At 46.6% G+C, this 21,307-nt stretch overlaps 6 protein-coding genes across 6 annotated transcripts; 2 read left to right on the top strand and 4 right to left on the bottom strand.

Moving 5' to 3' along the window:
• Nucleotides 1-475: 475 nt before the first annotated feature.
• On the top strand, nucleotides 476-2,810 carry Pmar_PMAR014565 (sphingomyelin synthetase, putative; the record flags this gene model as incomplete). The annotated part of the gene is made up of 13 exons (XM_002771487.1): nucleotides 476-581; nucleotides 627-691; nucleotides 739-888; nucleotides 1,414-1,446; nucleotides 1,500-1,619; nucleotides 1,666-1,732; nucleotides 1,779-1,853; nucleotides 1,899-2,031; nucleotides 2,086-2,178; nucleotides 2,225-2,314; nucleotides 2,357-2,460; nucleotides 2,509-2,586; nucleotides 2,634-2,810. 13 exons carry the CDS (start codon nucleotides 476-478, stop codon nucleotides 2,708-2,710), a joined length of 1,191 nt encoding a protein of 396 aa, XP_002771533.1. The 3' UTR covers nucleotides 2,711-2,810.
• A 1,201-nt stretch (nucleotides 2,811-4,011) lies between these two features.
• On the bottom strand, nucleotides 4,012-5,311 carry Pmar_PMAR014564 (fatty-acyl elongase, putative; the record flags this gene model as incomplete). Its single annotated transcript, XM_002771486.1, has 4 exons — nucleotides 4,012-4,328; nucleotides 4,372-4,462; nucleotides 4,507-5,065; nucleotides 5,114-5,311. 4 exons carry the CDS (start codon nucleotides 5,309-5,311, stop codon nucleotides 4,244-4,246), a joined length of 933 nt encoding a protein of 310 aa, XP_002771532.1. The 3' UTR covers nucleotides 4,012-4,243.
• A 106-nt stretch (nucleotides 5,312-5,417) lies between these two features.
• Pmar_PMAR014563 (fatty-acyl elongase, putative) lies at nucleotides 5,418-6,975 on the bottom strand. Its single transcript, XM_002771485.1, has 4 exons — nucleotides 6,736-6,975; nucleotides 6,123-6,681; nucleotides 5,982-6,072; nucleotides 5,418-5,934 (listed from the first exon to the last, which is right to left on the bottom strand). Exons 1-4 carry the CDS (start codon nucleotides 6,934-6,936, stop codon nucleotides 5,838-5,840), a joined length of 948 nt encoding a protein of 315 aa, XP_002771531.1. The 5' UTR covers nucleotides 6,937-6,975; the 3' UTR covers nucleotides 5,418-5,837.
• Nucleotides 6,976-8,399: 1,424 nt separating this feature from the next.
• On the bottom strand, nucleotides 8,400-12,667 carry Pmar_PMAR014562 (hypothetical protein; the record flags this gene model as incomplete). Its single annotated transcript, XM_002771484.1, has 9 exons — nucleotides 8,400-8,854; nucleotides 9,076-9,265; nucleotides 9,389-9,506; nucleotides 9,553-9,966; nucleotides 11,858-11,945; nucleotides 11,997-12,342; nucleotides 12,390-12,465; nucleotides 12,508-12,577; nucleotides 12,625-12,667. The coding sequence occupies 9 exons, from the start codon at nucleotides 12,665-12,667 to the stop codon at nucleotides 8,400-8,402; spliced, it is 1,800 nt and encodes a 599-aa protein (XP_002771530.1).
• A 384-nt stretch (nucleotides 12,668-13,051) lies between these two features.
• Pmar_PMAR014561 (hypothetical protein) lies at nucleotides 13,052-13,230 on the bottom strand (the record flags this gene model as incomplete). Its single annotated transcript, XM_002771483.1, has 1 exon — nucleotides 13,052-13,230. A coding segment is annotated over one exon (179 nt), but the record flags the coding sequence as incomplete, so codon positions are not given.
• A 4,220-nt stretch (nucleotides 13,231-17,450) lies between these two features.
• On the top strand, nucleotides 17,451-19,518 carry Pmar_PMAR014560 (hypothetical protein). The gene is made up of 16 exons (XM_002771482.1): nucleotides 17,451-17,538; nucleotides 17,587-17,625; nucleotides 17,721-17,789; nucleotides 17,839-17,883; nucleotides 17,935-17,976; nucleotides 18,062-18,106; nucleotides 18,155-18,214; nucleotides 18,261-18,344; nucleotides 18,397-18,480; nucleotides 18,534-18,608; nucleotides 18,664-18,729; nucleotides 18,777-18,818; nucleotides 18,862-19,045; nucleotides 19,089-19,145; nucleotides 19,189-19,259; nucleotides 19,311-19,518. The coding sequence occupies exons 1-16, from the start codon at nucleotides 17,454-17,456 to the stop codon at nucleotides 19,421-19,423; spliced, it is 1,161 nt and encodes a 386-aa protein (XP_002771528.1). The 5' UTR covers nucleotides 17,451-17,453; the 3' UTR covers nucleotides 19,424-19,518.
• Nucleotides 19,519-21,307: the final 1,789 nt, after the last annotated feature.

Here is a 21,307-nt window from a genome sequence, read left to right as displayed (position 1 = left end):
CACGCTTATAAACGCCTACTTGAAATCCTGAAAGTTCTTGGATTTCCGCAACGCCAATGTGCATCATCGTCACCATCTGTTTGATGGAATATGTGTTCGCCTCGGCTGAGCTCAAGAGTCTCCTCACGTAATGTAGAAGTTCACATACGACTTTGGGTAGAAGTGTAAAGAAATAAACAAGAATTTCGTCGTTGTCACCAACACATGTAGTTGACCATGTGCGCACTTTCCCACACTGGTTAAGCGTGAACCCGTGCATGAAACCGAACTTTCATCGTTAGTTGGAGCCGGCAGCATTGCCTTTGAGTACATTAACGAATGGTACTCATCATAACACAAAGTTTCAAATCGACTACTACTGGTTATATGCATATGATTTATATCTTCACCACAGGCGAGCCTCTCCTCGTTGCCGTCGCTCTTTCGTTGAACCTGTGTTAAACAGTTGAGCGTTTCAAGTCGGCGGCCCCTTACTATGAGGGATGGTACTCAGCACCTCAGTGGCCGGCAGCACCTGCAGCAGCAACCTACACACAGTGCTCTATTCGACTTCATATTTCTACCTATGAAACAACTAGCATGTACTACTATTCACTATCACTCATCATTGAATCTCTCTCCTCTAGGTTGGCAGTTGGTCGCGGGGTGCCTTTGGATGGCAGCTTGTGCGTACGTAAACTGCATTTCCCAGGTAGGGGATATTCACGTGTTCTCCTGAGAGGCATCAGTGACGGTTAGATATACGTCGATAAATTCCAAAACGAGCACTACCACGGCCGAGTCCCTGAGCTTCTACCGGACCTGGGATTTTATTTCCTCCCGCATATTGAGATACCACACCTTGCCGACTTCTGGAATATCGCCATTGTGGTGGGAACTATGGTTCCGGTAATGGGGACAGACAAGGGGATATCATTCGTATAAAGGATATTCATTAACGTGACAGCAGTACTGATAATGACAGTACTTCTGAATAGCTACCTTTCACGGTTCACATCTCCAATCATTATCTTTTATAACTAAATAACTATATATCACTAAATATATTACTCTTATATCACTCTTATATTACTCTTATATCACTGAATTTATTACTCTTATATCACTAAATATATTACTCTTGTATCACTAAATATATTACTATTTATTTTACTAAGTATTTATCACTATATATAACTATGACTATATACGACTATTACTCATTATCACTATTATATCGAGGCTCACGGAGGGGCTGAGCTCACTCTGTGCCACAATCTTGACGGGTCCGACAGGCAGTCAATGATCGTGTAAAAAGTAGTATAATTTTTCATTCTCCATTTATACTTGTACCTGTGAAATACCACTATTCATACTTGGAATGCCCCGCAAGAATCTCAATAACATACGAATGCAGTAATGGTCACTATTCAGGTCTTATTACTCCACCCGAAGCGACGGAAAGTGGTAAGGGGAGTCTCTATCTTACGCCCCTCGAGCCCGTGTGTCGTCGTTGGTAGATACTCCGTTTCCTGGCGATCCAGGGCTCAGTATTTCTGTTACGGAGTGCAACTATTATTGTAACATTGCTCCCACCACCTTACCAACTATGTGTTAACGTTTCGAGTCCGGACGAGAATGTAAGCCGCTTGGTTCCTCGCCCACTATGGACCCCATGCCCTTTAGGTCCTGCTAGAGGCTGTCAAGATTGTGCTGGGCATCCGCTTCACGTGTGGGGACATCCTTTTCTCGGGTAGTACCAGTAGGAGCATTGTGTCATTCGATTTTTACCATTACAGGACACGCAGCTAACTTCACTCTGATGGCCCTTATATGGACTGAGTACGGCTATGGTTTCCTAGCAGTAGATGCAAGTACGTCTATTCAATGTTAGTCGTTTACTGATGTTGTGTGAACAGCTGCCCGAGGGTATACAGCTCTAGAGGGTGGTAACCATGGCCAGATAGGTGGGCGCCATCGGGGAGGCTCCCTGTTGCATTTTGTATTCCGCCGGCTCCTGCCGGTACTCTGGTGGGCTGCTGCTATCCTGGGGTAGGTCTGGGCCCCAGGGGGTCGGCATGGATCTGCGCCCCTCTTGTTTTGTAGGTATTTTGTCATCGTAGCGACGCGTTTTCACTACACTGTAGATGTTTTAGTGGCCATCATTATAGTGACCAAACAGTGGGGGCTGTACCACATGTAAGGATTAGCACTGAGAGTTTGCTGCTCACTTTAGCAATCGTAGGTACATTCGAACGCCCCGTATCATGAGGCGACTGGGCTTCCTACGGTGGTATGAGCAGAAGCAGGACTTTGCTATGGTGTCGGCAAAGAAGTACTCAATCGTGTTGGTACGTGGGGGCTAGTTTCGATATAGGACGCCGAGAGTATCGCCAGTGGGGGACCGAAGGATGTCGATTGAGATGGGAGCAATACCGGAGCATCCTGATCTTGAGGCCTTAGAAGCCGGGACCCAGGGGGGTAGGTCGATACGGAATAGCCTTGCGGCAGCCACTGTTGTAATGTTAGTAACGGAGGACGACGAGGATGACGCGAGGAACAAGGCGGCTACTACGGCTCCACAGCTCTATGGAAGGACTCGATCAAGTAGGGAAGTATATGCTCTTGAGTGTGTACATGGTGTTCACCTTCAGCTCGGTTTGGCAGTGACTACACTGATATTGACGATACCTTCGTGATTGAGGATTCCGCCTCGGAGGTCCTCGTATGACGCTAGTATGACGTTTCTCTGTTGTTGAAGTCATAATGGTCGCCTTTTGATACCATTCCTCGCGTAACATTCAGTGAACGATTACTCGGTACAGTTTATTCAACATCAGTCGTATTGAGTTGAAAGTCACCTTCTCATGTACATCCCCCCGGCACACATCTTTACCACGAATAGTCACGGAATTGAAATTTCTCTCTCGAGTATATTTGTTTTTTTGTTTATATTTGTCTCCCGGTTTTGTTGAGACTTCAACGTAAGGTGACTTGTAAAGTGACATTGCCAGAGACGATAGTTGACCCTCTTGATGCATTGAAATTCAACAGGTGTTTCGAGATTGAGGTAGAGCTTGACAGTCGAGGACTTTGACGACGTGAATCGGATGAGATTCAACAGCGGCTTCAATCGACATCCACGGAGCCTTGCCATGGCCGTTGGTGTGCGCAGTTGCAGATGGAGGAAGCAGAAGTCGCTGACTTGCCAGCATCACATGTCCAAACTAATGTTCAGAGGGCTGTTGACGATGTTTATAGCACTACTAGGTTGATGTTGTGTCTATGTGGAGTAGATGTCTGCAGCGTTTGAAACAACAGTTCAGCTGTGATGGGGTCTAGTCTGGTTTTAATGTTGGGGAATACTCGCTCAATCATGCTAGCAGGAAAATTGCAAGCAGTAGACCCACCAGGCGATAACAGCATCTTCCAAGATCGGCACTCTCGAGTAACCTATCGCGCTACTTCACAAAAGTGCTTATAGAAGCAATCCTACGCGGCTCGGTCCAGTAGCTTCAACATACCTTTTCGGGGTGCCTCTTACTACTATCTTATCTATATTTCTACCTCTTATCTTATCATCTTACTACTATCATTACCTCTTACTATACTACTATCACTACCAAACAGCATAGGTCTGTTCGGACAGGCCCGCTCTAACTAGCGACAAAGTGAGCATTTATAATGATCACCAAACCGTAATGTCTTGACCAACACTATCGTCCACTAAGAGGATCATATACACCACATGAGTTTTAGCCCTATCCCCATTAGATCTCTATACCGGATCCTGCACTACGGATGCTACTCGACTTACGACCATCCAGCTCGACTTAGCGAACAACAGCTGCACATATGCATCTTCACACCGTGAATGCGACAAAGTATTATCGATATATCAGAGACTATCACAGATGCCTTTATCGATGACACTCTCATACCCGCCCTGTATATTCCCCTTATCTGAATTGACCACGTAACTCGACATGGTGAGAGGATGCGATGGGGAATGATAATAACTGGAGGAAGATTTAGGAGAGACTCTTTCCCATGAGCACCGCTCTAGGTGTGTATTAAATACGAATGGCTTACTACAACTCGCTATGCCTAGCTATAGTGATTTATATCATTCCAATGGACGGCGGTCACTTGGGGTGCTGTTTGGAGTGAGAGGGGAGGACGAGCATAATAAGGCAGAGTCATATAGAGTATATAATAGTATCGCTGGAATGCCACTGACTGACGAAGGAATGAACTGTCCTGACTACTCCTTCTTGGCCTTCTTGCTTCCTCCTGATACATAACGACCCACGAAGAACTGCGCGAAAAGAATAAGGTAGGCCGTATACCTGAATGGATGAGAATCGATCATAAGGAGATTGACAGCAGTACATGAGAAATGCCGCAGAGAGGTCCTGAGTAGCACCATCACAACGAGGAACTGTCCTCAAGGCGTAGTAGTGAATGGCCACCACGAACATACCTGAAATCGGCATATTTCTATTCGGGGTCTCCAGGGGTACTCACCGATGAGCATCTGAGCTATCTGTAGAATGGTAACAGTTAGTCCCCACCTAGGCTTATGACCAACTGATGATAGGAAGTAGTAGAAGTACATAATAGAATGGACCATATAGTTCATAGTAGCAAAGAAGATACCGGTAGGCTGTTCATAGGCTCCTGCATGCCAACAGTAGAGTAATACAGTAGCATGATGGAACCAATGAAGGAAGTTAACGTTCCTCTTCCTCAACACCAAGAAGGCAGTATCCGTTAACTCAATGTACTTGCTGAAAATAAACAGGCCAACCCAAATGCCCGTGGGGCCAGGCCCATACGAAGCACCAACGTTACGGCAGACGAAGTAGAGAGGACCATTCGTGAAAGTTCCATTGAGAAGATGAGGTAATGTACGTAACATACCAGTAAATGAGAAGACAGCGAGGAAGAGGTTCCACAGCGCTAGCGGCTTCTTCAATTTGAATGCCTGGCGATTCTTCATAACATGTTGGCCCGTAGGAACCGCGATCAGATATAGTCCGATCACTACATAAGACAACCACCAATAATGGCGCATAAACATCGTCTAAACATCAAACTATACGCATGATATCTCCAATGGAAATTTACTTACCATCTTAGCTAAGGCCGTTTCGGAGTCCTCCCAGGCCGCTGGACCAATGTATGGCATAGTCCATTCGGGCAGAGCCTCAGTATATAACGGATCCGTAAAACCATAAGAACTTTGATTGATGACTTCTTCACGAGTCCACATCTGAGTCCAGACCTCAGGGGACCGGTCCATGATGTTATCAAACGGCAGTTCGATCATTATCGATAGGTTAGTGAAGGGGCGCACTGAGCTGATGACGAATGGAGTAGTTCCTCCCTCCCAAGGGCTAAGGACCAACTGTAAACCCAACACTCTTGTGAATTGCTACTAACTATGCCTCGATTGGACAAGACAGAAGCATTGTATGTTATATAGTTTGTATTAGTAGTGGAAGTAGTAGTGGTAGTAGTAGCGATAGTTACAACATTATAGCAGTAGTAATATGTCCTGCAAGTAACCACGACAGTTGATCAGCAGCAGTCCACAGCGACAACAACAATAACGTGGTAATATCATCAAGGCATGGTAGAACGACACTTCCACCTAACCTATTCCTACCACACCAGTTGCCCGGAATACCAACAACAACAACAACTCCTCCTCCACCGTATAATTCACATACCTACTGGGCCCAACCAATAGGCGCTACCATCACTGCTGATCTATCAGTAGTAGTGACAGTAAACAAGTATTTGCAATAAAAGGACGGTATCCGATGAAAAAACACCGAGTATCATCCCCTCAACTAGTTTGACTTTTTCGAAGCATTCACGGCATCCTTCTTAGGTGCCACATAACGTCCAACGAAGAACTGTACGAAGAGGAGCATATAAGCCGTATACCTGCAATAGAGAGGTAAGTATCAACAACGACACTTACTATGACTTACATCAAGAAGGCGGCAACTAGATCCTCATAGGCGCCGTCACAGTTGGTAACATGTGAGATAGAGTAGTAGTGCACGGCTACCACGAACATGCCTGAAAAAGGGAGGAGATATGAACAGTTGAAGTTGAACCACGTTGCCTACCAGCAAACATTTGTGAGATCTGTAGAATGGTAACAGTTAGGCCCCACCTAGGCTTATGACCAACTGATGATAGGAAGTAGTAGAAGTACATAATAGAATGGACCATATAGTTCATAGTAGCAAAGAAGATACCGGTAGGCTGTTCATAGGCTCCTGCATGCCAACAGTAGAGCAATACAGTAGCATGATGGAACCAATGAAGGAAGTTAACGTTCCTCTTCCTCAACACCAAGAAGGCAGTATCAACAAGCTCAACATATTTGCTGTACATGAACAGGCTTATCCACAAGCCAGCGGGTCCAGTGCCATACGAAGCACTAGCATTACGGCAAACGAAGTAGAGAGGGCCATTCTGCCAGGTACCAGCCAAGAGCAAGGGAACGGTCCTAGTGACACCAATAAAGGAGAAGACGGCAAGGAAGAGGTTCCACAAGGCAAGTGGCTTTTTCAAGTTGAACGCTTGACGATTCTTCATAATACGTTGACCAACTGGAATGGCGATCAGGTACAAGACGACTACCACCCAAGAAACCCACCAGTACTCACGCATAATTTGGGTCTGAAAAAATAACGAGTAACATCAGCAGCTAAAGATTGTTGTTGCCATTGCTACTGTAAACTTGGTGTATTCGGGTGACCAGTTATCCCAATCAGTCGGGTAAAGTATCTTCGTTAACCACGTGGGGGTAACATCCTGATAAGTGAGATCCTTGAAACCATGAGTGGACGAATCAGAGATCAATGGCTTGATCCAGATATCGTTCCAATGCTTGTCTCGATAATCCTGCATAAGGTTGTCGGCTGGGAAGTTCATTATTGAGACAGGATAGTTGCCTATAGCAGAACGATGAGGAAAAAAGGAAACTAATACAACAATTTTATGGACCTCAAGGAGGAGTCGAACAATAAGCTGATACCAAGCTTATTCTCGGTCACGAATATAGAGCCTACTGGACTTGAAGACAGAGGGAGAGTCCACTCCTCACAAAGGAGGGCACAATGAGAGACAGTTGACGAGACGTGACGTCACCCCTTCCCCCCACAAACGAGAATGCCCGCACCGAACGCTTGAATACTCACCCCCTCTACGGCTAACGGGTCGAAGGGTCCTACCGACACGACACTAAGGCTCCGCGAGGGAGGAGGAGGAGACAGGGCCTTGTTCAGGAGAACGCTACCCCATGAAAGGCTTTCAATGAAAAGCTTACGAGCGATAATTTCGTGGCGCGCGACAACCCAACAACAGAGCGTAGACTTAAACGTATAGGAAGCTATTCATAATGGTCGTTAACATGATGAGGCATCCTCGAGCGAGGGACTACGAGGACATGAGGAACACTAGCTAGGTAATCAAACACAGCTTAGAAACTCAATCGAACACAGACACAGCTTTCATGCAGAGGTCTCCGGTTCGAACCCCGGTCATGGCATTTTCGAGAGTCAAAATGGAATTCGCACCGGCCCAGCCTTCTTCAATACCATCACTGACTCGATATATTGTCTATTGACGAGATCTAGAAACGGCTCACACAGTCAACCGAAAATAGTCCGCGGGGTTGTCCTACATGACGTGGGTGAATCCAGGATCCTCAGAGACTCCCGCGATGGTCATCATGGCATTTGGCAAATCATGTGTTCGTGGAGACTAGCAAGAAAACATCCTTGTCGCATCCTGTTTTTGGAGTAAGTTGCTGAGTATCACACTGATATCAACCCATACTGATACTGGCACGTATGCGATGGTAAACATGCTCCAGAGCAAGTACGTCGTTTTATATTACCCACTACATAACACAAGACAATGAGGGGGACGGAAAGAAGGTTCCACAATGACTTAGGAACTACACGAACACGAAGAGATATTAGTAAGAATTGGAGAATGGATATTCAAGTGCCGTTACTCTAACCCAGAGCCTCACCAAGCCTACCAAGACTGAACGATAGATCACCCACAGAGGTCTATAGGAGACTAAGCAACATTGAGAGTGTCCGTTGGCTCGAGAGGTAACAAGGGGAACACTACTAAATATACTACATACAGGAAGAACAATACAAAAACTGCAGTAGGATGGGGGTTCAGTCGAGCCCAGACGATATCAGAGATCCATAAGCAAATAGGAAGTAAGAGTTCAGTCCGCAAAAATAACTATCAATTCAACGACTTCCGATGCTGACCTTCCACCACGAACAGATCTCGAACAGTAGGGCCAGAGTGTCGTCTACAGCAGCAGCAGAGCGAGAACTATAAGAAATGCGCGGCTCAACCCGGCAACACACTCAACGTTCCTCGAAGGACGGACAACGCACATCGGCTAGAACCTGGCCAGCGGCCCTTCGTAACTCCACGTCTATATTGGGGTCGTCACTGATGTACTCCGACCGGGCAAGAGGAGATGAACATACAGTAGATGGTTCTGGGCTAGGGTATAGTACCACAGAGGGGGGTGTTGGAGCAGGTACGTCTAGGGACTCTAGAGGGTCTACGGACTCCAAATCGACACAGTTGTCACCATCAGCAGCAGCAGCAGCTCCGACTAGGTCTCTCTCCTCTTCCCTCTGTTTACCACGACATAGCTTGAAGATTAACCAGGTAATGAGGCAACCCGATATGGCGGCCAGCAGGACACCACAGACTATTCCTGCTATATCTCCTGGCCCGATCCCAGAATCAGGCGACTCGGCATTCGAATCAGCATCACCCTCGGTGGTCCCATCGTTAGGCTGTTGAACCCCTGAGAACAATCACTCATGGTTTTCCTTTCCTAGCTCACACCATACCATTTGGAGGTCCTGAAGTTGGAAGGTCTGTAGTAGTTACCATTGGTGATGACGTCCGCTCGGATGGTCCGCGAGGAGATTCAGGGCGCTGTGTCGTGGGATAGATGAAGCCACCATGATCTACGTTGGAACACGAATTCAACACTCAGCCCGTGTTCAATATTCCACACATTACCATTAGCAGCCACATCGTTACTGTAGGCGACAAGATGGTCAAATAGGGTATCATGGTCCCCTTCGGTAACGCAGTAGTTGAGATCCATCACTACCAACTGTCCTACATACTCCTCAAAGGTACTGTTGTTGCCGAATAAGATGAGATCATAAGAACCCACCCCGAGGGCGTAGGGCGCATAAGTGAACACCTGAAGATCGAATATTTACAAAAGTAACTGCATACTAGGGAGATGACGGTCCGCAGCGATCCTAGACAGAGATGCTCAATAACTATGCTTCCGCACAATCACTGCTAAGTTCCCTTGTACTACCTTCACTACGATGCGACTATAAGCGTATTCGGCCATGAGAGTATCAACCTGGGGAGGAGCACGGCGCCGCGCTTCAATGCCGGAAAGACCGAAATCAACCTCTTGCCCAAACCCCGACCTGACGATGATGGCAGTGAGCAAACTACCTCTGGCCAAGAACCTACATGACGCGACGTCTGGTGTCATCTGTGGGATGGGCAATAAGGGTGGAGTCTATACCAGCCGGCACGGACAGTGAAATAGAACATGCCTCGGCTGTCGGACACACTATATGCTTGAAACCAGCTGACGGTTGGGCGATTTTGGACGTTGACCCATCTCCAAGGGAAGAGGGCGTTACTCTTGGACCAGAAGGACCACCCGATACCATATGACTAGGCTGATTGGTAGCAGTAGATTCCCTTATCGAGCCGTTGACGGTAACAGGTGGGCTTTCAGGAGCGGCCTCAACCAGGGTCTGCTGTTTATGGTTTCTTTCAGCTACCACAGTCTCCTCCCATCTCGGCTTAGTCTCCGTGGTTACACTGGACGCAGACGGTTGATCACCAAGCCTTCGTTGTGGTACTGGATATGACAGCCTAGGACCTACACAACGAGCAATTCTCCTTACGTAGCAAGAGGCTTCGAGAACAAAGTTCAACTATATTATATACGACTCTTAATCTACACCGAGCCCTACCACTAGCATCTAGTATGGCACAACGCGGTGGTTAAATATCGTGGATTACTCTCATAGCACAATCTAGTACATTACATCTCTTAAAGGCTTATTTTGTCCTCGGCAGGATGAATTTCTCTGACCGAGGTACTTAAGGATGGAACTATAGAATATGCCTCAGTACAATCAGTTTCGACCAGGCAAGCCGGCAATGCCGCATGTGGAGACACCTCATAATACCACAAGACCACGACGTAAGACTGCGAATTTCATGACAATACCGCGAAGTAACGCCGCTTGCGAGGAATAACGGCGTCCAACTCTGCTATCGATGATTGGAATTCTGCGTGAGAGCAACCCCTATATGTATTAATAGTAATATAACACCAATATCGTGTCAATAATATAATATATCATTAATCATATATTATATATCATAAACTATTTCGCGTATAGTTTTATTAATTATATAATAATAATGAATGGCCATCTCTGTACTCCCAATTCGATGTATTATACAATATCCGTCGTGGGATGGCATGCGGGCGATCGGGCGGGCGGGGTACGCCGGCTAGTTTAAGGCATATATTGGGATGGCATAGCTGCCCCGTTTAGAGAGATTGATTCTACCCAGGCATATCTTGGCGTGGCATAGTTGCCCCAACCGAAGGAATGGACTCAACACATGCATGTCTTGACGTGGCATAGATGCCCCAACCGAAGGAATGGACTCAACACATGCATTTATTGACGTGGCATAGTTGCCCCAACCGGAGGAATGGACTCAACACATGCCTGTCTTGACGTGGCATAGTTGCCCCACCCGAAGAAATAGACTCAACACATGCATCCTTTGACCTAGCATAGTTGCCCCACCCGAGAAAATGATTGCGCTAAGACATATTTTGGGGTGGCATAGCCGCCCCAAATATAGAAATCGCTCCGACTATAAGTGTCCAATATATATTCTAATATTACTCCCCTACCCGACTTATAATAACAGAGAAGCTACAACAGACGGGGCTTCTTCATCATTAACCTTCTGGGAGGGACCCATCGCAAAATGTCATGGAGACGGGTTATTTCAGCAGGGGATTTAACAGAATTTGTGATGGTTTTTTTACGACGAGAGTCATAACAAAACACCCTATCAATACCCAAATCCCAGTTATTACTAGAAGCAGCCATTACTCGGTCGACGATGACCCATAGGAATAACAGCAATGTTGAAGGGAGGAGGGCACTCCTACTTGAGTGAGACCCCATTCATAAGAAACAACCTGAAAAGAACCCCACCTCTGAGTCAGACCGTATTGTTTTGTCAAGCTGGTCTCACAAAACGAGGTTCATTTCTAGCCCCGCATATTTCAGCTACATGGTTAAAATCAGGATTGAGAACAGACTCATTTTCCCCTTTCATATACGGGACAGTATACTAACCCCCTATAGAATCGTGGTCCAGCGCGATGCAGAGAAGACTTATCAATTAAACACTCTACATATGGGTTCGACAGAGTGAGCGTCTTTCCTGAAACTTCACGAACATGTGACACAAGTCGTAAAGAGAGAGTATAAAAGGAGAGTAAACAGGCACTGAGCCTGGAAAAGGAACCGTACCGCACACTGTGTATATTATGGAACGCTGGCTCGTGCGTGCATTTTGCATACCGCGATTATGCCGTTGTCTACTCTTTTAGTGTGGTCATCACAACTCTACTCCAGTTAAGGGGCTTCACTCACTATCCGTGAAACTCAAGGGAGATGCTTGTAATAACAAATCATGTTGTTTTAACCAAAATGAATATCGTTACTGATCACTGCCCAGCGTCGTATCTCTCATGACACTCTGGCCCGGCATAGTGGTGACTCTTCCAGGTGAGCTGTCACCAAGACGGAACCCTGAGAGATGTGTCATAGCTGATCATGAACGAGTAGACCTATTGGCTTCACCCTCTCCTGAGAAGGCTTGGAAACTCGTGGCTTGATTCCCAAACAGACTGCCTTCCATATTGCCGCGGTCGACCCTCGATACGTCACCCCTTAGCCTATCCGGACTCACGTTATTGACCTTAGAAGTGGCAGGATGTAGTCCATATAAGAGACACCTCACATTAGTCGCTCCGGCTATATAGCTGTCTCTAAGCTCCTTAAGTAGGGTCCAGCCATAGTATACACTGGCCATATTAAGGACAGGGTGCAGTATCGCTGCCAAATGAACATAGTTCATGATGAGAGGCGCCGCGCCAGCAAAGATAGGCCCATGACCATACGCGAACCGTTCGATAAGGCCGAGGAACTGAACAGTGAAGTATTGAATGCCCGAGTCTACGAGCCGTTCTTCACTTGAATAGAGCCGTTGATGAAACAGATAACGGTATAGCTGGGCAGCCAAGATACCCCCTGTGGCTGGGTAGAGTACCTACGTCCCACACTTAGACTGATATCCGCACTGTGAACTCACATGCCGATGCCTGCCATCAACGTATTGACGAAACCTGTGACAAGATCACCCATCAGGAACTCCACTACACCTGAAAGATAGAAATGAGCACCGGCAGCTGCTGAGTAAGAAGCTCACCGAGGGAGCCTTGTAGAACGCTGCTGATCAAGAGGCCCTTCATTGCTGATTTACCCGCATCCCTGTGTGAAGACAAGATCTCAGCTGTGAAGGCGTTCGCGAGGCTCACGTCAATGGGAATCCCATGCGGTCCACTTCAATCGTTAATGGTATGATTATTGGTATGCAGGCCACAGCCAGTGGGGCTGGAGCCGATACCACAGCCTGTAGGCTAACCACTGTCGTTGATAGGGGGCCTATCTACATACAAGGAGAAACCATAAGGGTTATACAGAAAACCATACACTGACCATAACAGTTGGCAAACTTGAATATCGAATGACTCATACCCTAAATTCAACTCCTTGTATCACATGGGAGTTTACATTTTCCAATAACGCAGTAACCCGACTCGTCATACACCCCTCCCCCGCATAGGTAGTATTACCAGTTGTATGATTCTATCATTGAGCTTCACTGAAAGTAAGCTGCCATTGCGTCCTCCTCTCTGCCTCCGGCCCCGCTCATCCCTCGATGGCCCCAGCCAGAAAAGACAGGCCTGATGCTGCGAGTCACAAGTGACGGTGACACTGCGTGGTGTCACACCTTGCTCTGCCTCTTCCTTATCTTGGGCACAGTACTATACCCAAATATAAAGTCTATCCCAACGCTACCATTCGAAGGGCCCATCACTGCCGTTTGCGATGACGATGACATCAACGGCACTAAACAGCTGCAGAATACGAATGCCCCCCGCACTATAACAAGTTATGATGTCGTCAAATCACGCTTGATTGTGTCCCTCCACTTCTATCGAGGAGATAGCAGACAGTAGAGGAATATACTCCAGAATGGGCTGCTTTACTGAACGGTCAGGTTTTGGCATTGTCCACTCATATGTTGAAAATTATGTTATTATTTGTATTGTTCACTTGTTTCTCATAATTTCATACAAGCATGCCCAAGTCAGTCGTGAAAATACTATTATGCGCTAACGAGAAGATATACCGTACAGACATTCTATTAACTGTAGAGTTTCTACAGTGGAGACTGAACACAACAGGTCGTCATACAGCCAGAGGACAAATTCACTAGCATGAACCATTCAACGGTACCATGAGCTACTTCTGTTGGCGCTTCCCCTTGCTGTTAACGTCGATCCTTCTTGTCAACTCTTCAGGTAGGACACAGAAAAGGTGCGCCTACTAAAATCTGTGTAGGCTATGAATCAGCGCTACAGAGAACTAACAATAATATTAATACTCGTCGTGTAGTATTAATACCTTGTCGAGGCAGACACCCGAAAGAGAAGGCGCTATTAAAAGTCCAAGGCATGAGTGGATACAGCCAGCAGTAGCCAACAACGACAGACGGAGAGATAATGTCTTACTCGACTCAGGAAGCCTCTCAGTATGAGCACCCTCGTGACGGTAGCAGCCATTAGGCCGTAGCCTATATAATAAAATAGATACACTCGACGAAGACGATTCCTTGTGCCTGACTGTCGTTTATACGCTATAATCCGTGGCCTCGCAGCAGCAGCAGCGATTGCGTGACCTTTGGACACATCAACTTTGGACATAAAGTTGTCGAAAGCCCTTTGGACAGCAAGGGATGTCAAAACGAATCTCATGACTAAGTTTTGGACAGTTTGTCCAAAAACTACCCTTGGGAGTAGTTTGGACATGAAGTTGTCGAATATTTTTTTTTCATCAAGAAGTTGTCCAATTACGCCTGTAACGACCTTTGGACAGCTTTTTGATCAATTGGACATGTTTGGACAACATTTAGTAATCTGGACTACAATGTGTCGGAATGTGGCACCGATTACCTTTGGACATCTGTCTCGAATGCGCTCGCCCATAAATGTTTAAAATTTATCTGACAATGTAATCCCTGATAGCTCCTTAATAGTATTAGCTTTCGATGAGGCTATTAATCTTCTTATTTTTGCGACACGAGAGCTGAATCAGCTCAGCTGATAAGATGAGATGGCGATGTTAAAAAAACCAAAAAAACCAAAAAACAGCGGAGATGGACTGGTCACCCTCGCCGACTATCGAAGACCTCAAAAGCCGCTGATGTGTGCGAAGCATTGGCTGGCCGCCTAGCCGAAATCGGCTTCGAGTGAGGGAGAGAGGGAATCTTTTAGTCGGTGTTGTTTTTGCATTATGGCTGAGACTGCAGTAAGGATAGTGTACCGGCATTTCCTACCATGTGAGAGCGTGGATGAAGTTGATTGTGCTATTTGTCTTTTACCTGGCGATGATCTAGATGCAGTCCGTGGGGCTATGATTCAATGTGATGGGTGTCGAAAATGGTATCACTGTTTATGTAGTGGTGTTCAAAACGGCGCTGCCATTAGCGACGATCCTTGGTATTGTCTGTCATGTAGAGCCCGCAAGGCTATTATGGGGCCTATTGATGTTTATCAAGTGGTCGTTCCAACACTTAAATTTCTTTTGGTGGGAAATATATCTTTTACTGATACACATCAAAGCTTATTTCAGAAGTATCAAAGATGTATTGGAGTAGTCGGAGATGAAGCCCAGCTTGCTAGTGCTGCAGGTGCTGCGGCTATTTCCTCACTTTGGAGATCTACTGGAGAACAGTGTGCTGCCGTTGATTTTTTGCTCGCACTGGATCGCGATTTGCATATTCTTCATGGGGGTGAACGCGTTGCATTCTACGACTATCGAAGTGATGCTGCCGCTGCCGGTATCCGATTTGTTACTGCTCGGATTGAGCGCGATAGACCGCTACCAACTGCTTTGATCGCAGTATCTAGCGACTCGTTGACCATGGCTCCGAAAGAGTTCGCTGTAAATTCTGTGCACTTGTTCGAGGCTAGTACTTGTTTATATATTCCGGCCGGATCTAAGCATGGTTTAGTGGTAGACTCTCGGTATGGGATAGGAGATGAAGAGCTAAGTGAGAACCGTGATGATAGCGGACGATCATTCTATGTGAAGTATTTTGAAATAGAAGGATCGAAACTTCAATAGTCATTTGTCGTATCAGCTGCTCTAACACGGCATGTCTATTATTTCGACTCGTTGCGAAGCTGTAAGTATTCGTAGCATTCCGAAGTATTTTATGTTATTTATTGTACTCGAGGTATTTGGAGGTAGAACTCCTATCCAATAACAAAGTCTGTAATGCAATCAGTTTACATCAGTATTATCAATTTTCATCAGCCGTAATCAATCCTTTTCCTGATCGTTATGAGTTGAGTTTATACATTACTCGCTAACTTATGGAGAGATTAGTGAGATTATCCGTGAGATTATCAAACTCCCATTCCCGTTCCCAGTAGGAAAATAACCAGATATACCAGGCTATAATCAGATATACCGTTTTAAATGCCCTTATCATGTTGTGTTTCAATACTCACGATCTAACAATGTTATTATCGAACACAATACAAGTGCAACGTGGAATTATTCTACTAGAATCAGGTGCGGACCAATAGTCGACTGCCATTTCGCACCGGAAGTGTATATCACACTAAACTCAACACAGAAATCTATGCCAACCTCAACGCTCAAAATATCGCGGAGACAGACGGTGTAAAAAATCGGTGTGTACACGCTTCACCAACTATGCTCAGCTATGGATCATAGCCAATGACTGACTTAAAGAGCTCGTGTTGTATACTTATATCACGTGTATGAACTCGCATGTTAATCCCGAGAATCCCGAGTCTACCAGATATCCGACTCGGATAATCCGAGTGAGTTCAGTACATGATGTGATTGGTCTAGGGCGGAAGAGGTCTCGAGACTTCCGAATCAGGAGAAGTGCCACGAAGAAACTATCCCTAACCGCCAGACTTCTCCAAACGATCATTCCACTGAATCTAATGAGAAATATTGAATGACGTATAGCCGTTAAACATTCGCACGTTAAATCCGTCCCCAGTTGCCTCGAAAGGTTATGACTCCTAAATGTTCAATGAGATCTAGTAAATCTGATTTACATGCGTGTGTGATGAGTAAACATGTTCGCCCAAACGTGCGTGCCTTTATATGTAGTGTTGTATCAAACAATTTGCTTATAATTGCAAGGTACGGGACCGAAAGACATATGCAACATATGCGTTTGAAGATAAACTGTTGAACCTTTGCAATCAATGTGATCCTGGATCACTGATCCAAACGTAATTGGGTGCCATTTGTCATCTATGCTAATATCGCTAAGTGTGAAAGCTTCGAGATTGCAAGATAGCGTTATCAACTCATCATCAACTGTCCAAAAGTGCCAACGACAAGCTTTGGACAAGTTTTCGAGGGAAATGCAGACAAATCCACCTTTGGACATCACTTGGACAAGATGTTGTCCAAAAGAGGCTGGATGTCCTTCTGGACATGTCGACACGTATTTGTTGTCCAAAAAACCTGTCCAAAGATCACCCATGGTGTTGCTTTCGACATTTCTTGTCCAATTTGTACATTTTCGGGCGAGCGCCACTACGTTTCAAGTTGTCGAAACATAGCCCATGGGTTGAGTAATGGACACCTTGTCAAGCATTTAACTTTGGACAAGAAAGCTGATGTGTCCAAAGAAGCGCTTACGGCAGCAGCACGTATGGAACTTCCAAGTCACGTTTTTCTCGCGGGTTCGATCCCCGGTGGCTCCATTTTTTCTACCTCCTCGCGCTACATACTAACAACAGAATAGGTGTAAACCAGTAGTGAGATAGACCCTCCCGCCTGTCCGCGGCTACCGATCGATGCAGCTGCCCCCTTGCCACATGATGCGCAACTGCACTTGTCGCAAATTTCTCTTACAAGGAGGCCCTTCCTGATTGGCATTACCGTAAAATAGTCAACTTTTATCCGCCATCTTCTATGGCTCGCTTCTCGTCCCTCGCAGTCGTCGTCGAGGAGGAGGATGTTGAGTTAAAGAAAAAGAAGAAGAAGAAACACTCCAAAAGTGAGAAGAAGCGCCTCTCCTCCCCTACACTATTGCTACCTCTTTCAGAGCGCAAGGCCGAAGAGATCGAACCCGCGCCTATCGAGGGTAATAACATTCACCTAACTGCTGTGCTGTCGTCCATCTCGCACTGACCGGTTCGCGGTAAAATTCGACTGTTGTGAAAGGTGTCTTGTGTGTAGGTGAGGAGGAGGAGGAGCTCGTCGAGTCCTTGGAGCCTGCCAAAAAGAAGAAGAATAAACATTCAAAAAGTAGTACGGGGTTCTCATCCATCGTTTTTACAGTTGCTTTATTATTCAGAGAGGAAGACGGATGAGCCTGAGGAAGAGGTAGAGGCTGTTGAAGGTGATTAGGAATTGGATTTTGCGTAATCGTGATGCCCGATTTATTTCTCAGAGGTCACAATTGAGAAGAAGAGCAAAAAGAAGCATTCTAAGAGTAGCTTGGGAAACGATTCGGGATTAATCTCTTCGTGATGGCCTCTATGTGGCACTGGGGGATGCTGCGTCTGCTCTTTCTTCAGAGAATCGCCACCAGCAAGAGGATGCCGAGGAGGCTGCTGCTGTTGGTAGTGTAGGGCGTATAGGTGGACCGGGGGAGAGTCTTGCTCTCGCAGTCCCTGTAGAGGACTCGGCGGAACCAGAGAAGAAGAAGAAAAAGAAGAAACATTCTAAGAGTAGTGTAGTGGCCAGAGAGCGATGATGGACTTATTGAGTTTTTAGAGCATGAGGTTGTCGAGGAGAAGGAGGAGGAAGCCGTTGAGGTAGAGGAGGAGGAGATGCCTAAGAAGAAGAAACACTCTAAGAGTACTATGAGTAGACATCCCGGCTTCGTTGGGTTCATTTTCGCCTCGATCAGAGCATCTCAAGAATGTCGAGGAAGAGAAGGAGGAGAAGGCTGTTGAGGAAGAGGAGGCACCCAAAAAGAAGAAGCACACCAAGAGTATTAACGATAAGATAGCGGGGAGGAGCATGCTGGTATGTGCCTGTTCTTAGAGCATCGCAAGGCTTTAGGGGAGGAAGAGGAGGAAGCTGCAGCTCCAAAGGAGAAAAAGAAGAAGCACTCCAAGAGTAATGTTCCTGTTTGCTCATTGGTGACTGTTAATCCTTGTTCGCTTGTCTTTAGAGAAGGCACAACCTGTTGAGGAAGAGGAGGAGGAGGAGGTTGTGGTAGCCAAGAAGCCTTTCAAGAGTAAGGAGGATCTCGTGGCTCTTAACTGTGTACTGTGGTGCTGTCAGAATCGAAGAAGGCCGAGGAGGTCCCTGTAGAGGAGGAGAAGGGTAGTGGATGAGAGTATACTATCTTGCAGCGCTGGTCTGTCAGATGAACCGGTACAAGCCAGCTTGGAGGAGGAGAAGGAGACGGCTACTACCCCCGAGAGCTCGGAGCAATGGGGTTGGGGTGAAGATTCTGATTGGTGGCAAGGGAGTAGTGCTGAGGAATCTGGTGCTACATCCGAGAATAGGAAAAAGCATGGCGATCATTGGAGGAGGATCGATGAGTCCAAGTAAGGGCTGGGTGCATATGGAGTTGGACTGTGTAGTTGGCAGGTACATCGGACATCTCACCACCTCTCGAAAGGACAACACGCATGAGGCGAAGAAGAGGTAATGTAGAAGGTAGCAGTAGTTGGTCTGGAAGGTGAGATAGGTTTGGTCATGGCGCTGGTGACACGTGGGGTGACAAGGCTGCGGCGGATCTCATCAAGGTTCGTGGGAAAGGTAGAAGCATCCTGGATGGGCTATGGCGAATGATGGTGTTTGTCTTTGTAGACTTCCGTAAGGAAATGGCTAAGAAGAAGCGGTCCTCCTGGCGTGGTGGAGGAGCTTTGGAGACTGGCATTAACTCGATTCCCTTCCCAGATTCGGATTCGGACTCGGACTAGGCGATACGTATTCGTAGCTGTATACTAGCATCATTGGTACTGCGCTTGCAGCCTCTACAACGTTTCTACTTCCTCACATAGATTGCTTTCTGGAGTGTCTAGAGGTGTTGAGTTTATAGTGGAATGGGGATGCTTACGCGCGCAGCATGGCGTTGTTTGGCGCTTCCACGGGCTGAACTATCGTGTTTGGAAGAGGGTCCAGAGCTCGGGAGGGGGTCTCTTTGGGGGAAGTGCCCCGAGTGGTGGCGGAGGTTGCCTCTCTGGTGGAGGGTCAATACTGTTTGGCTCTATAAGGAGGCAGTACGGCATCGAATAGCAGTGGAGTGGGCCTCTGGGGTTCTACTAGGACTAAAGGGGTACCATTGAGCTTTCGTTGGTCGGAATTTGTCTTATGTTTGGTGAATTTGAACTCTTGTTTACGAATTCATGAACATCATTTATGAATTTTAGTTCATTGATGACGAACAGTCAACGAAAGTCGAACTTTCACTCTGTGGGAAACGCCTTTCATTCTACGAAAATCTATCTTTTCCTCTTATTGGCCGAGTTTGAGGTTGAAAAAGTAGCGTATGGGGTATGGTATTTACGGTTAGTCCTGAAGAGACGTTGGTGGTCGTCAGGATTGGCTGCAGCCGGAGGTCTACAGTGAATCGCTCTGCGTGATTATGATATCCGACTACTGTTAAGCTTCAACTGAGTAGGTTTATCATGTGCTCGTGCAGGAAGATGGAGTTACTTGTCTGCTTGCGAATATAGTTCATATTTATGGGGTCACCAGCTCAAACGGTAGAGCGCTCGCTCAGCAAGCGTGAGGCACCGGGATTGATGCCCGGGTTCTCCAAATTTACTTTCTCTTTTATGAGATATCGAATAGTGGACGGTCGTCAGACAGACGCATCACGATCCGGTTTCCATGGGGCTCCGGTTCGCGAGTTTCGACATCCTGAAGTTTGCGCTCCTCAAATCAGCGAGATACTAAACGACCATCTAACTCACCGATGTTAACCTGTTGCGTCGAAAATGCAGTCGGGACACTCTAGACCGTGTGGAAGTCGACCGTTGCGAGGTAGTCCAGTCGATAATTTACGGTTCATCCTACTAAATCAGCTGTATAGCGCCCAATTGAGGCCAATGGAATGTGTTCATCTGAGGACCTCTATCGCCCTAAGGTGGAGGAGTTCGCGTTCCCGAACGCCATATTTTTCCTTGTCGCACCGACCGGACAGAACACTAACTATACCGTTATATACTGTACCCTCTTCGATGAGTTGTTTGGCGAGCTCGTCAACCACCGTCGCGGAATCGACAATACTGGAAGCTAAGCTGAAAAGACTGATCGAATGTCAGCACAAAATGAGGAAATGTCGTCTAAACAGAATTTCTTCCACAACGCTACTTACTCTAGCGTAGAAAAATATAGCATATCGCTGCTTACGATATAAGTTCAACAACTCCATCGATGGGAGACTACTGTTGGAGTAGTAATCAAGTGGAAATGGAGCATGTACTCGGTGAGGTCGATGCGACTATGATATCGCGAGGTACGCCTCCGTGAAACGACTCCTCCATTCGGGGCAACTACGCCAGTACACGATACGCTCTCGTGCGATCGATTCCTCTATTCGGGCCAGCTATGCCATTACGAGATATGCCTTCGTGAGATCGATTTCGTCATCCGGGGCGACTATGCCATAACGAGATATGCCTTCGTGAGATCGATTTCGTCACTCGGGGCGACTATGCCATAACGAGATATGCCTTCGTGAGATCGATTTCGTCACTCGGGGCGACTATGCCATAACGAGATATGCCTTCGTGAGATCGATTCCGTCACTCGGGGCGACTATGCCATAACGAGATATGCCTTCGTGAGATCGATTTCTC

Source organism: Perkinsus marinus, assembly GCF_000006405.1.
Source record: "Perkinsus marinus ATCC 50983 genomic scaffold scf_1104296962766, whole genome shotgun sequence".
Lineage (NCBI taxonomy): Eukaryota > Perkinsozoa > Perkinsida > Perkinsidae > Perkinsus > Perkinsus marinus.
The sequence above is the reverse complement of the archived record's forward strand: the minus strand, read 5'-3'. Positions and strand labels throughout refer to the sequence as shown.

Coding starts and splice junctions, on each gene's coding strand:
- Pmar_PMAR014560 (XM_002771482.1), top strand. CDS start 17,454: ATGGCTCGCTTCTCGTCCCTCGCAGTCGTCGTCGAGGAGGAGGATGTT. Junction 18,730..18,776: donor AGCCAAGAAGCCTTTCAAGA/GTAAGGAGGATC, acceptor TGGTGCTGTCAG/AATCGAAGAAGGCCGAGGAG. Junction 19,146..19,188: donor ACGCATGAGGCGAAGAAGAG/GTAATGTAGAAG, acceptor AAGGTGAGATAG/GTTTGGTCATGGCGCTGGTG.
- Pmar_PMAR014563 (XM_002771485.1), bottom strand. CDS start 6,936: ATGAACTTCCCAGCCGACAACCTTATGCAGGATTATCGAGACAAGCAT. Junction 6,073..6,122: donor GATCTCACAAATGTTTGCTG/GTAGGCAACGTG, acceptor TCCCTTTTTCAG/GCATGTTCGTGGTAGCCGTG. Junction 5,935..5,981: donor CTAGTTGCCGCCTTCTTGAT/GTAAGTCATAGT, acceptor TCTCTATTGCAG/GTATACGGCTTATATGCTCC.